General features: G+C 45.1%; 1 protein-coding gene across 2 annotated transcripts; it reads left to right on the top strand.

The window, feature by feature from the left end:
* Positions 1-2,181: 2,181 nt before the first annotated feature.
* Positions 2,182-8,394, top strand: gpatch2 (G patch domain containing 2). 2 transcript variants are annotated; one of them, XM_029733481.1, is made up of 10 exons: positions 2,182-2,374; positions 2,942-3,185; positions 3,375-3,919; positions 4,133-4,197; positions 5,313-5,489; positions 5,756-5,876; positions 6,023-6,062; positions 6,183-6,247; positions 6,390-6,478; positions 7,131-8,394. In XM_029733481.1, exons 1-10 carry the CDS (start codon positions 2,325-2,327, stop codon positions 7,298-7,300), a joined length of 1,566 nt encoding a protein of 521 aa, XP_029589341.1. In that variant the 5' UTR covers positions 2,182-2,324; the 3' UTR covers positions 7,301-8,394. The 2 variants fall into 2 exon arrangements, with proteins under 2 accessions (XP_029589341.1, XP_029589342.1); XM_029733482.1 differs by having other exon boundaries at positions 2,183-2,374; positions 3,375-3,916.
* Positions 8,395-13,867: the final 5,473 nt, after the last annotated feature.

The following is a 13,867-nucleotide window of genomic DNA, read 5'->3' as shown; positions in this document are numbered from 1 at the left end:
TCTGGTTAGAACCAGTTTGCGCTGTTCTGTGAAGGGAGTAGTACACAGCGTTGTACCAGATCTTCAGTTGCTTGGCAATTTCTCACATGGAATAGCCATCATTTCTCATAACAAGAATTGACTGACGAGTTTTTGGCCATTTTGAGCCTGTAATCGAACCCACAAATGCTGATGCTCCAGATACTCAACTAGTCTAAAGAAGGCCAGTTTTATTGCTTCTTTAATCAGAACAGTTTTCAGCTGTGCTAACAAGGTTGCAAAAGGGTTTTCTAATGATCAATTAGCCTTTTAAAAGGATAAACTTGGATTAGCTAACACAACGTGCCATTAGAACACAGGAGTGATGGTTGCTGATAATGGGCCTCTGTACACCTATGTAGATATTCCATTTAAATATCTGATGTTTCCAGCTACAATAGTAATTTGCAACAATAACAATGTCTACACTGTATTTATGATCAATTTGATGTTATTTTAATGGACAAAAAAATTTGCTTTTCTTTTAAAAACAAGGTCATTTCTAAGTGACCCCAAACTTTTGAACGGTAGTGTATATGCTTCAAATTAGTAAATTGGCCCAAGTTGACTGTATGCCGCCTCCTAAATTGACTGTATTGTAGTGTGCCAGCTCTGTAAAGGTAGAATGGAGCAGTTCCTTATTGTCCTGTGTGTGTGTGTGTGTGTGTGTGTGTGTGTGTGTGTGTGTGTGTGTGTGTGTGTGTGTGTGTGTGTGTGTGTGTGTGTGTGTGCACTAAGAGCGCCTGTGAGTTAAGTAGCTGTTGTGGGCTAAGCCAATGTCACAGTTTACTCCCTCCATCTGCAAAGGCAGCAGGGATATGTGGGATTGTGTGTGAGGAATCCTGTATAGATGTAAGTTAAAGAATAAGAACGGACACAAAAACTATTTTAAAACTATTTTGTGAAAGTGCATGTGTAACATAATTATATAGTTTAGTTGGGTGAGAGTTCAGGCTAGTTTGCCAAATGTGCACTTTTTCATTTTGAGATACACCTCATAAGCCATGTGTGGAACTGAAAATAAAGCAGTAGGGTTTAATTAAGCAGTAAAAACAATGACTTGTGGCTGAAATGTAGGTTTAACAGGCTGTTTTAGAGTATCGCTTATCAGTTTGATTTCTGTCAAGTACTTAAGCCTACAACAGATCATATCTATGCTAAATGCAAAGCTTTTTTTTACAGTCATCAATGGTGCCATGGTGTTCACTGACCCTAAAGCTATTGAGAATGTATGGATTTGTCACCTACCCAGAACAGACATCTGTCTATTGGTCTGATTATGTCACCTCTGCTGCTAAGGGTGATGTCAGCTTTGGGCTACTTACTTCTCAATATTAGTTTTGTTTTTGCTACAATGCATGTAACTCAAGTATAAGTGTATAAAAATACTGCAAAGTGCTAACCAAACTGTATGTGAATATCTGTTTGTATACATCAAAAACATTTTTTTTTATGACTTTGAGGTTATGTTCACAATGTTGTTCTTCCAAATTATTTATTTCATATTTGTGTTGTACTGAATATATTTACAGGCATTATGCCATGGACTTTACATAAGTTTGTGCATCATCATGAACATTGATTTGTACCATTATATAATTTCTAATAAACTGATTTCAGTCATAAATGCTTTATTTTATTCTAGATGTTATGATATTTAACAACAAAAAATGATGACCTACACAACAATTGTACACTACTGCTGCATCATGGTGTTAGTCTCTAGACAGCTGGCCTGACTCCCACAATGTACCAAATACTGTTGGAGCTTATAGTGCTGAAACAGTGATGTTGCTGTCCTAGGTCTGGGCTTTCCGAGACTGTCCCGTTGTGGGTAAGCCTACGCTTTGGGAAGGAGTGAAGAGTTTGGAACAAAAGAGCAAAGCCTAGGTAAAATCTTAGATTGTTCTTATTCTTATTCACTGTGGCTTGTCGTAAACCAGACCCACACCAAGTCTCTACATTTCAGCTATGTGACTTTATTTGAAGATTGCTGTCCAACAATGATCCCCAACCAAACAGATTTTGCAATTTTGTCAAGAACTTCAAGAATGGATAGCCTAATGTTGCCTCTGGTGTACAAAGCATGTACTTCCACAAAGTTGCTGGAGAGACACTTCAGTCCAGTAGGTGGCCGTAATGCACCATTAATGTTTTTAGCCAACCACCACAACACCACAGAAGAAAAAGTGTTTCTTCTGTGCTTTCGCAGATTTGTTAGGCTAGCTTTGTAAGAATGGTTACTCCCTTATTTAGACGTGTTCCCGTCATTTTTGGTTAAAAGTAACAGGCTTTGAGGGGCTTTAATGTCAGGTGCAGCTAATTTAAAGACCTTTAGTAAAGCGGGAACCAGCTGGTAAGTGATTTCTGAGTAAATTGCTAGCTAGCCAGCCGATTAGCCTAGCTAGTTACCTGACTGGACAGCTGCTTATATTTTGAAGACATTACAACGTTAATCGGCTACCTAGTTATCAGATGTTTACATTTTGACAGCAAAATGGGCCACTAACGTTAGCTAATAAATAGCGTGTCAGCTAACTAGCTTGCTTTTCTTTTTGGGTTTAGCCAACTATGCTAGCTAGCTTTTAAATGTAGGTCAGATCTCCGTGGATTGGAGTTACACATTGGCAGTGCCTGGGCCGTTTAGCCCAAACTCTGCATGGGAGTTCATCTAACATTTGGCTGCAGTTAATACTTACCTAGGCAATGCTAGCTGGCGTTAAGATGGTATGTACACAGATACTACTATTAGATTGATGCCAGGTCTTATACTGATGCCATGGGACAGTTTTCCAAACTGACATGTTAATATAGGATAGTAGTGTGTACACACACACACGATTTGGGCTATACACACACAAATTCATATATTCTTCACTGTTTGTACCACACACACTCACACCTCCTTTCTCTCCTTCCCCAGGCACTTTAGCCGGACGATGGACGAGCTGGTCCATGACCTGGTGTCGGCGCTGGAGGAGAGCTCGGAGCAGGCGGCGCGGGGGGGCTTCGGGGATGGGGGCGACCACGCGCTGGCTGTGGGCTGCCTGCTGAAGAGACAGGCCCGGAAACGCCGTGGGAGGAAGAGACGCTCTGACAATCCCCACCCGCCCTGGGAGACTGGCCACCTCAGTGAGGGCTCCGAGTCCAGCCTGGACGAACACAAGGTGGGGAGGTGGTCTCGGACGGTCCAGGTCCTCAATGAACCCCACATATCTTATTGTAAAGGAACAGTACCTTGGTAACTGTACAGTAAGATTTCTTAAACTGACAGCATCTATGCTCTTAACTGTCTAAGCATGTGTTGTAAATGTTTGTCTTAATCTATTTCTCTTTCCTCGCGCCCTTCCTGTCAGGACTACCGCGCCACCACAGGCAGCGTTGCCAGCAGTAACAGCCACGCCCGTGACAACAGCGACTCTGACGAGCAGCTGGGGCCCAAGCGCCGTACCCCCCTGAACCCTGACACAGGACGTGGCAAGCGCCCCCTCTGGCAGGAGGACCTTGGAGGAGTGGGGAGCGCAGAGGGGTCCCGCAGTTTGAGACGCCGCCGCAAGGTCAAGCGCATGGCCGTCGATCCCCCTCTGGAGGCAGTGACCTCCAATAGCACAACCACCATGCTAGGTCCCCCGCCTGTCCCCAAGCCCCACGGAGGGTGCAGGATCCCTGGGGTGAGCGCGGCTGAGGGCAGGGCGGGGATGGAGCTCACTGGTGGCGGAGTTGGAGGAGGGAAGTGCAGGGTGAAGAAGAGGAAACTGGCAGCCCACAGGCTCGGGTTGGAGGCGACTGATGAGGGGGTAGTGGTGGAGCGTGGGGACGCCATTATGCGGCAGGCGGGGCCCAAGGACAAGATGGAGTTTGAGGAGCAGAAGGGCTCGGACGAGGACATGAGTGACAGGTGGTTAGTGTTTCCCTGCTCCTATGTGTATGCCTATACGTTCACAGGTACTCTCACCTGGTTGAAAAGCAGTGTTTAGATGGCTTGTTTAAGGTCTCCTACCTCAGAGGTTTTGCTGTATGATGCACACTGAGAATTGACTTCAGACTTGTCCCTTCTTTTCCCATCTCTCTTCACACTCCCATCTTTTATCTCTTTCTTTCTCTCTTTTATTAGTGAGACCAGCAGTGTGAGCAACAGTAGTGATGGTGGACTGTACACCAATGATGAGGGGAGGCAAGGTAACCAATCTATTTGACCAAATCTTGTCATTTACAGGGACTGGTGGAAGAAGGGCTGTGGCAGCACCCACTGGTCTGCTACACCTTTCAACTTGAGATTCATAATTAACTGAAATCTGGACAGTGACTGTAGGCCTATAACCTCTCACATGTAGACTAATGTAAAATGAACTCATGCAGAATTAAGTATTTCTTGCAGTGATACATGTAATGTTAATTTTGTCTCTGGAACAGAAACTTTGAAATATGATATCTTTCAGAATCTCTTGAGCGAATGCAAGTGAGCTGATACGTTACATGCAATTGACACTTTTCATAAAAGCAGACCATATTAAAATCATAACATTATGCATCCAAGACGAGCGGAAATCTAATTTCAAACATGTTGGATCATTGTACAGCCTTCAGCAAGGGAAGAATCATTACCTTGTGTTAGAGCATTTCTCCCGTTCCCTAGATGTCTCGTGCTGTGAGAGAAGCCGTAATGGATCAGACAACTTTACCGACGTCAACTATATTATTGATGCATTCATTCTATCAATTTATAACATTTATTGTTGCGAGTACTGATTTTTATAGGTCAGCAAGTTATGACTGAAGACAAGCTGCATGTATCTAATTATAAACAAGTTGACCAACAAATGTCCTTCCAAATATCTGAAATTTATAAGCAGAAACGCATTTTAAATTAGGCTTTTAAAAAAAAACATTTCCCGCACCCATTAGGGGAAAGGAAAAGGGGATACCAAGTCAGTTGTACAACTGAATGCCTTCCAACTGAAACGTCTTCCCGCATTTAACCCAACCTCTGAATCAGAGAGGTGTGGGGGGGCTGTCTTAATCCACATCTTCGGTGCCCGGGTAACTGTGGGTTAACTGCCTTGCTCTGGGGCAGAACGACAGATTTTTACCTTGTCAACTCCGGAATTCGGTTACTGGCCCAACGCTCTAACCACTAGGCTACCTTCCACTACGTATGACATTTATAGCAGTGTTATCAACAAGAATAAAACATGTCTTTAAAAAAAGGTTAGTCCAAAATTGAAGTTAATGTTTTATATGGAACCTATTTTCTCAGCCCTGACCTTTAACCTCTGCCCCCTCCTGTCTCCCAGGTGATGATGAGCAGAGTGACTGGTTCTATGAGGGGGAGCCGGGGGGGGCGTGTGGGGTGGCGGGGGTGATTCCCTGGTGGGAGAGAGAGGCAGGGGAGGAACTGGACCTGGCTGACCCGGTCTTCAACAGCATCCTCACCGGATCCTTCCCCATCATGAGCCCCGGGGCACAGAGAGGTAGCTGGACCCAGACCTGTCTGTTTATATGTCTGCCTGTTTGTTTGGATCTCTGGGCCCAGTACCATTTTGATTACTAGTCCTGCTTCTCTCTCTTTTTCTTTGCATGATTGTGGAATTAGTTTTATACAAAGAGTTGTGATCTGTCATATGGCCAGTAGGGGGCATTTCCTGCACAGGGTTTATCATGTAGCCTCTACAGCTGCCATAGTGTTTCTCCTATTCCAGTCTATGATGTGTGCACTCTGCTGCCTCTCCTGTGTCAGGCTTCCAGGCCAGGCTGAGCCGGCTTCATGGGGGGCCCCAGGGCCAGGCTTCTCAAGGCAGCCCAGGACAAACCTTCAACGAGCGGCTGGGACGACACCACCAGGACCCCCACTCACACGAGTCAGTCTCCCTTACCTCCCTCGCAGTACCCCGGCTTGTAGAATATCTGTCTATACATTTTTTTTTTTTTTTCCCCTCATTCTGTATTTTTCTCCATTTGAATTGACCGTGTGCAAATAAACTAAACAAACCTGTGTCCTCCACAGCCCATGGTTTAGTCCGGGATCTAGAAGAGAACATGGACAGGTAAGACATGTTTGTCACTTAGCTGCAGTTTCAGAACCGTACCGGCTATTATACATTTGTGGTTGATAATGCCCAGATGTATTTTACATTTGCTAATGGCTTTTCATTTGTTCTCTCTAGATGCACTGGGACTCACGGTCAGACAGAGGCCATCGGAGGAGCTGCTCAGTAAAGACGGCCAGCAGGTACAGGAGGAATGGTCCAATCAGCGAAGGATCTAACAGACATATGATAGTTGTTCCATCCACAACAGCACATTGTTTCTAGAATGTTACCAACAGATGGATGCTAATGAGTGAGGCTTATTTCCTGGTTGTGGTTCTGCAGGCAGACGAGTGGTCACCTGGGGTCTCTGTGTACGGGGGACGTCAAGCGGAGACGCAAAGCAGCACCCCTTGGTTTACCTCCGCCCACAGGTAAACTCTTTGACACACACCACTGCACTGACACACTCATGACTCACCCATCCATCCCCTGTTAAATCCATCTTTGGCTCTCAACCCTCCTCTCTAATCTGGATTGGACAGCAGTCAGTTGGCAGGCTCTGCAGTCACAGAGAGATACCAGATTAACCCTAAGCCAATGACGGCTGTGTATCCCAAACCACACCTGCTCCACTCCCACCCTTCACCTCTACCTCTTAAGTAGCGTGTTTGATGAGACTGAGGATATAAAAGGTTAATGGGTTATAACCAGGTACCCATCTTGGTTCCAGGAAGAGGATATAAAGATATTTACCAATGGCTACAATAGGAAGTGATGCAACCGGAGTCTGCTCTACTGCCCTCATCTCTCCTTGCTACATAAGAGCAAAGGGAAAGGAAGAGAGACGAGATGTCTATTGTGACCCAGTCATTGTAAAGCAAGCCTACGCTAAATCATTGTGTTGGAGTGGTAGAGTTCAGGGGTTAAATACTGTAGCTTCGTCAGCCCATTGAGCCAAATCAATAAGCCTTCATCAAGTACATCTGCTCGTATCTCTTTCCGTCTCCCCTTCCTTCTCTTGTGTCTCTGTGTCTGTTTCTCTGTTGTAACTCGGTGTTCTTGTTCTTCTCTCTCCTTCTCTAGGGTTGGTAGGTGAGAGTGCGGGGCCCATCCCAGAGACCAACATGGGCAACCGGATGCTGCAGAGTATGGGCTGGAACCCCGGCATGGGCCTGGGTCCGGAGGGCAGGGGCATCACCGAGCCCGTTCGGGCCACACAGAGACCCAAGGGAGCGGGTCTGGGTTTTAACTGAGCCTCAGGCATTAAGGCCCCAACTGAACAGGCCAGTAGGCCTTGATGGACCCTACAGAGAGCAGGGAGGACTGTGGTCAACTCTCTCTGGGAAAGAAACTCTGATGGAGCAGCAGAGCTGGATGAAGGAACGGATGCAAGTCAGCAAGAACAGTTTTAACTAATAGGAAGACCGAAAGGAAAATCTGAGGTGGGATCCCCAACGCTCCATGCACTTCCACTCTAACCAGGGTCGAAACTCATAAGGGAAGTTTTGTCCCTGGTTAGGGGAAGTGCATGGAGCGTTGGGGTTCCCACCTCAGATTTGTAGTTGGGATGTCCAACATTTCTACCAGGGGAAAAGAGAAGGAATGGGAAAAAGACCAAGGCATTGTAGTTGAGTTTGATTGTATGAGACTAGCCAGGTTGTATAGTTGGACTGTGTGTACTGCACAGCACACTAAAAGGCTGTTTCACAAGAATATCATTTCTCTTCAATCAATGGTTGTTGTTCTGATATTGCACAGTATGACAAAAAATATATTTTAGGTGAATATCATTGTACGCATCAAAATAATGTGTGTGTGGTGGAAGTTTATATTTGATTTTAAATCGTTTTTGCGACACTACATTACATTGGTGTTATTCCAGGGTAATTATAATGGAATAACATGCAGCTGGTTCTTACTGTGGCTTAGTACAAAAAGATGTCTGAAGTGTTAGCTAAGTACTGCATTAGGTAAAGGTAATTACAATTATACTACTTGTCGTTTCTCTGGTATAACGCAAATGTAATGTAACTGGCAAATGTTTTTTAAAATCTATTTAAACTATCATATGGTTCATTTTGGGATATTGGGCAGTTATGTTTGATTGTAGATGACGGTTATTGGTTAAAAAAATAAATGAAGACGCCAATTTTGTCCTGACTGCATGTGCTCCCATAGAAACAGAATAAATTGGATGATAACATAATGGGTTGACTGGCTGAATTGACTGGCTGAATTGACTGGCTGAATTGACTGGCTGAATTGACTGGCTGAATTGACTGGCTAGCATTGCAAATGTACCCATAGGAGCAAAGCAGGAAGTAAAAGTAGGAAGTGTACCCATCAATTTGTGGTGTGATTTGTTTTGATTCAACTCAACTGATTACAAAGATTAACATTCCATTGCATTAGCCACATCAGTTAACATAAATTCAATGAATGTTCTACATCACCATTGAAATGATTGAATATAGTACCAGGCAGCCACTGCAAGTGTACCAGTCAAATTGCCAGGGTTAGAGGTTCCAAGAACATTCTATTCATCCTATTTCTGTGTTCTGCTGCAGGGAGGGGGCGTTACCTAGGCTAGGGTTTCCCAAACTCGGCTCTGCCCCCCCCCCCCCCCCAAAAAAAAAACCCCGGTGCACGTTTTGGTTTTGCCCTAGCACTACACAGATGATTCAAATAACCAACTCATTATGCTTTTTTTTTCATGATGGTGTTCATCCATAACCGTCGGTTATATGGTAATTGTGCCAGCCCTATAGATGGTATTCCTGAGGGAAGTTGGAATATTTCAGGAAATGAATCTTGAAATAAAATCATTGTATGTATGGTATTGAAGTAGAATGTTCAACCCTGAACACTCCAGAATAGTGTTTATTTTATTAAAAAGGCAGTGCAGTCAACTTGATTTCCTGTTTTTCTTTATATGACATTGAAATAACACTTGGAAATGGTGAAAATGATCATATTGCCCTTTTTGTGTAAGAGCTGTTTGAAAAAGAATTCCTGGAATTTCAGCCTGTTCAGGTGGGGTGGAGTTATTGGACAAGATCGTGACATTACAATCTGATCTGATTATTCTGACCAATGACTAGTCATCTTTTATTTGCGTGCCTATCCTACTTTGAAGGGCTTAGCGGGGTAGGCTCTGGCCTAGACGATCCTATCCGCCAATTGGGGCTGTTGGGCGATCAGACTGAGCATTTCAATGGCGAAAGGAGGCATAGTTATTTTTCATGAAATTAATGCACAGTGATTTATTAGACATACAGTGATGATTTAAACATAACGTTAAAAAGACTGCATGGGGGCTTTAAAAAGAAGCCAAACGCAATTCTAACTCTGTTTCCCAATCATGCTGTACTTGCTGGGTATGTGTAGCAACCATCTCATGGAAATGTCTTTACAATAACAATTCCCAGTGTGTACGGTAGACATCTTTTATAAAGTGAAAAAAGTATATTGGTTACACTTTACAGTCTCTTCTATTTACCTGGTAAATACCAACTGAAATAGGTTTGTAAAAAAAAAAGTGTTATCATTGCCAGTGTAATGTCATTAAACTTGAAGGACTGAGTGAAACAATCGCCTGGTATTATGAGCAGATTCAGTTTGTGGGTCCAGTTTGTCTTACCATGTCTCTCTTTCTTGCTCTCTCAAGCAAAAAGCAACAGAAAAAAACTCCCTAAGAAAATATCAAAATGCAATTTTTTTCAAAAACACACTTCATAAATAGTACTCAAATAGTACTCACAAATGTCAAACATCTCATTCCAACGTCATGGGCATTAATATGGAGTTGGTCCCCCTTTGCTGCTATAACAGCCTCCACTCTTCTCAGAAGGATTTCCACTAGATGTTGGAACATTGCTGCGGGGACTTGCTTCCATTCAGCAACAAGAGCATTAGTGAGGTCGGGCGCTGATGTTGGGTGATTAGGCCTGGCTCACAGTCGGCGTTCCAGTTCATCCCAAAGGTGTTCGATGGGGTATGTGCAGGCCAGTCAATTTCTTCCACACCGATCTCGACAAACCATTTGTGTATGGACCTCGCTTTGTGCACGGGGGCATTGTCATGCTGAAAGGAAAGGGCCTTCCCCAAACTGTTGTCACAAAGTTGGAACCACAGAATTGTCTAGAATGTCAATGTATGCTGTAGTGTTAAGATTTCCCTTCACTGGAACTAATGGGCCTAGCCCGAACCATGAAAAACAGCCCCAGAACATTATTCCTCCTCCACCAAACTTTACAGTTGGCACTAAGCATTCGGGCAGGTAGCGTTCTCCTCGCATCCACCAAACCCAGATTTGTCTGTCGGACTGCCAGATGGTGAAGCGTGATTCATCACTCCAGAGAACGCGTTTCCACTGCTCCAGAATCCAATGGCGGCGAGCTTTACGCCACTCTAGCAGATGCTTGGCATAGCGCATGGTCATCTTAGGCTTGTTCAGCCATAGAACCCCATTTCATGAAGCTCCCAATGAACAGTTATTGTGCTGACGTTGCTTCCAGAGGCAGTTTGGAACTCGGTAGTGAGTGTTGCAACCAAGGACAGACGATTTTTACGCTCTTCAACACTCGGCGGTCCCGTTCTGTAAGTTTGTGTGGCCTACCACTTCGCGGTTGAGCCGTTGTTGTTGTTCTTAGACATTTCCACTTCACAATAACAGCACTTACAGTTGACCAGGGCAGCTCTAGTAGGGCAGAAATTTGAGGAACTGACTTGTTGGAAAGGTGGCATCCTATGATGGTGCCACGTTGAAAGTCACTGAGCTAGACAGTAAGGCCGTTCTACTGCCAGTGTTTGTCTATGGACATTGCATGGCTGTGTGCTCGATTTTATACACCTGTCAGCAACTGTGTGTCTGTAATAACCGAATCCACTCATTTGAAGGGTTGTCCACATACTTTTGTATGTGTAGTGTACTTGCATCAAACTCACATGCTGACAGAGAACCTCACTAAAACGTGATGCTATTGCCTCTCTCTTTCCCTTCCTCTCCCTCCCCTTCGCAAGGCTGCTACAGCGATCCCTGTATCTATGGCAATGCAGAAGAGCTGTGTCCTCTACTTCCTCTTTATCCTCTTCCCCTATCACACACACACACACACACAGCACTGAGTGGGGTACGTGAACTCAGCGCTGGTCCAGAGGAGAGGAGACAAAAGTCTGTGCTGCTGCATCGCTGAGCCACAGAGAGGAGAGGAAGGAAGAGAGCTGGGTAGAGCTGAAGGCATTTGTCCTTGAGACGGACTGACTGACTGCAGCTGGCTGCAGGGCTCTGGAGGAAACAGGGAGAGTGAGTACTGAGTCGGACAGGGCAGGGGCTGGATGGGATGTTAAGATATGTTGTTGTGGGGTATTTAGTCTGGGGGCATTTAGAGGGTATTTGAAAGTGTGTATCTAGAGTGGGGTATTTTGACCAGGGCAGTTGGCTAGAGGGCATTTGGGCTGGGATAGAAATGTTTGTGTGAGTGTGTGTGTGTTTCCTTTGACCAGGTGTCCTGTCCTGCACTCAGGTATACCCACCCCACTTAGGTTTCTATCGACTTCCTGTTCTCCCAAAACAGCGTGTGCCACTACCCAGTTAGTTTTGAGAATAGCAATCTGCATTCCTCAATCTTCCGCCTGCATTCTAAGGTCAAGTTGGTCAGTGACGAGTTAGTTGTTCTCTGTCATATTTCCAATACATGTTCATCCTTCATTCCATGTCGCCGGGGTGAAGTAAACATTTCTTTACATAGCTTTACTCTCTCCATCCCTCCGTCCTCTACTGCCTCCCTTTCTCTAGTGTTGACAGATCGATAGTTATACATCTATAATTGGAAGACATCAGTTAGTCGGTCCTCCAAAGCCAGTCATTATCGTGTGTAATCTTGGAGTGGTGTTCCTGGCGTTGCTGAGACCCGGTGGTCTGGCTGATTGGCTGCTGCTCAACCGATCCACCTTTATAGGAGAGAGAGGGAGAGGGAGGGGGGTGGGGAGAGGTAGAGGGCATAGAGAGAGGGACAGTTATGTGAGAAGGAGGAGAAGTAGGAGGGACAGGAGAGGGGAGAGAAAGGAGAAAGATGGAGAGGAATTGGAGAGAGAGAAGGAGAGGCAGAGAGAGGACAGGGGATAGAGAGAAGGAGAATGAGAATGAGGGAGAGAAAATGGAAGAAGGAGAATGGGTACAGGAACTGGAGAGAGTGAGAGAGAGAGAGGAAGAACAGAAGAGAGGTGGGATGAAGTGGGAGGAAATTTGCACCTAAAAACCCTGTGTGTTAAGTCGGCTGCCAGACAGAGTAAGATTATACCACCTGTAGAGAGAGAGGTTAACTGTGAGGTGGTAGGCCAGGTAATCTGATCTTTAGAGTGTGTCTGCCTGTTTGTCTGCCTGCGTGCTTGTGTGTGTGCGTGTGTGTGTGTGAGGTTCCTGCTGTCGTCAGCAGGTGTCTGAGTTTGAGACATCATGCTGAGAGGGTCAGGTGCTGACTAACAGTATTCCACCTGTGTAAGCACCATCCTGGTGGCTTCACACCTGAGATGTGCCCCGCGATAGGCCTGGGAAGCAGGTGTGTGTATGCAGAAAAAGCCAGATATGAGGCTGACAAAGAATACAACAGAGATAAGGCGTGAAGAGCCGTGGTGACCTTGGTGAATCTTCTCCCTCCCTCTTTTTGTTTTGTTTTCTCCATATCTCTGTTCATCATTTACATTACATTTACATTTTAGTCATTTAGCAGACGCTCTTATCCAGAGCGACTTACAGTAGTGAATGCATACATTTTTTTTTATTTTCGTACTGGCCCCCCGTGGGAATCGAACCCACAACCCTGGCGTTGCAAACACCATGCTCTACCAACTGATCATCATTTGAGGAGAGAGGCAAGCAGACAAGAAAGAGAGATACAAAGAAAGAGAGAGAAAAGGAAGAGTATAAAGAATTAGGAAGGACAGGAAGACAGAGACAAAAATATATGTCATTTAGAGAGATATACTACATGACCAAAAGTATGTGGACACCTGCTTGTCGAACATCTCATTCCAAAATCATGGGCATTAATATGGAGTTGGTCCCCCTTTGCTGCCATAACAGCCTCCACTCTTCTGGGAAGGCTTTCCATTAGATGTTGGAACATTGCTGCGGGGACTTGCTTCCATTCAGCCTCAAGTGCATTAGTTCGGTCGAGCACTGATGTTGGGCGATTAGGCCTGGCTCACAGTCAGCGTTCCAATTCATCCCAAAGGTGTTTGATGGATTTTGAGGTCAGGGCTCTGTGCAGAGTCCAATGGCGGCGAGCTTTACACCACTCCAGCCAACACTTGGCATTGCGCATGGTGACGTTAGGCTTGTGTGCGGTTGCTCGGCCATGGAAACCCATTTCATGAAGCTCCCGACTAACAGATCTTGTGCTGACGTTGCTTCCAGAGGCAGTTTGGAACTCGGTAGTGAGTGTTGCAACGGAGGACAAACTATTTTTATGTGTGACGCGTTTCAGCACTCGGCGGTCCTGTTCTGTGAGTTTGTGTGGTCTCACTTAGCAGCTGAGCTGTTATTGCTCCTAGACGTTTCCACTTCCCAATAACAGCACTTACAGTTGACCGGGGCAGCTCTAGCATGGCAGAAATTTAACAAACGTTGTTGGAAAGGTGCCGTCCTATGACGGTGCCAAGTTGAAAGTCACTGAGCTGTTCAGTAAGGCCATTCTACTGCCAGTGTTTGTCTATGGAGATTGCATGGCGTTGTGCTCAATTTTATACACCTGTCAGCAGCGGGTGTGGCTGAAATAGTAGAATCCACTAATTTGAAGGGGTGTCCACATACCTTTGTA

Source organism: Salmo trutta, chromosome 35, assembly GCF_901001165.1.
Source record: "Salmo trutta chromosome 35, fSalTru1.1, whole genome shotgun sequence".
Classification (NCBI taxonomy): domain Eukaryota; kingdom Metazoa; phylum Chordata; class Actinopteri; order Salmoniformes; family Salmonidae; genus Salmo; species Salmo trutta.
The sequence above is the reverse complement of the archived record's forward strand: the minus strand, read 5'-3'. Positions and strand labels throughout refer to the sequence as shown.

Coding starts and splice junctions, on each gene's coding strand:
- gpatch2 (XM_029733481.1), top strand. CDS start 2,325: ATGTCAGGTGCAGCTAATTTAAAGACCTTTAGTAAAGCGGGAACCAGC. Junction 3,186..3,374: donor CCAGCCTGGACGAACACAAG/GTGGGGAGGTGG, acceptor CCTTCCTGTCAG/GACTACCGCGCCACCACAGG. Junction 5,877..6,022: donor CAGGACCCCCACTCACACGA/GTCAGTCTCCCT, acceptor TGTCCTCCACAG/CCCATGGTTTAGTCCGGGAT.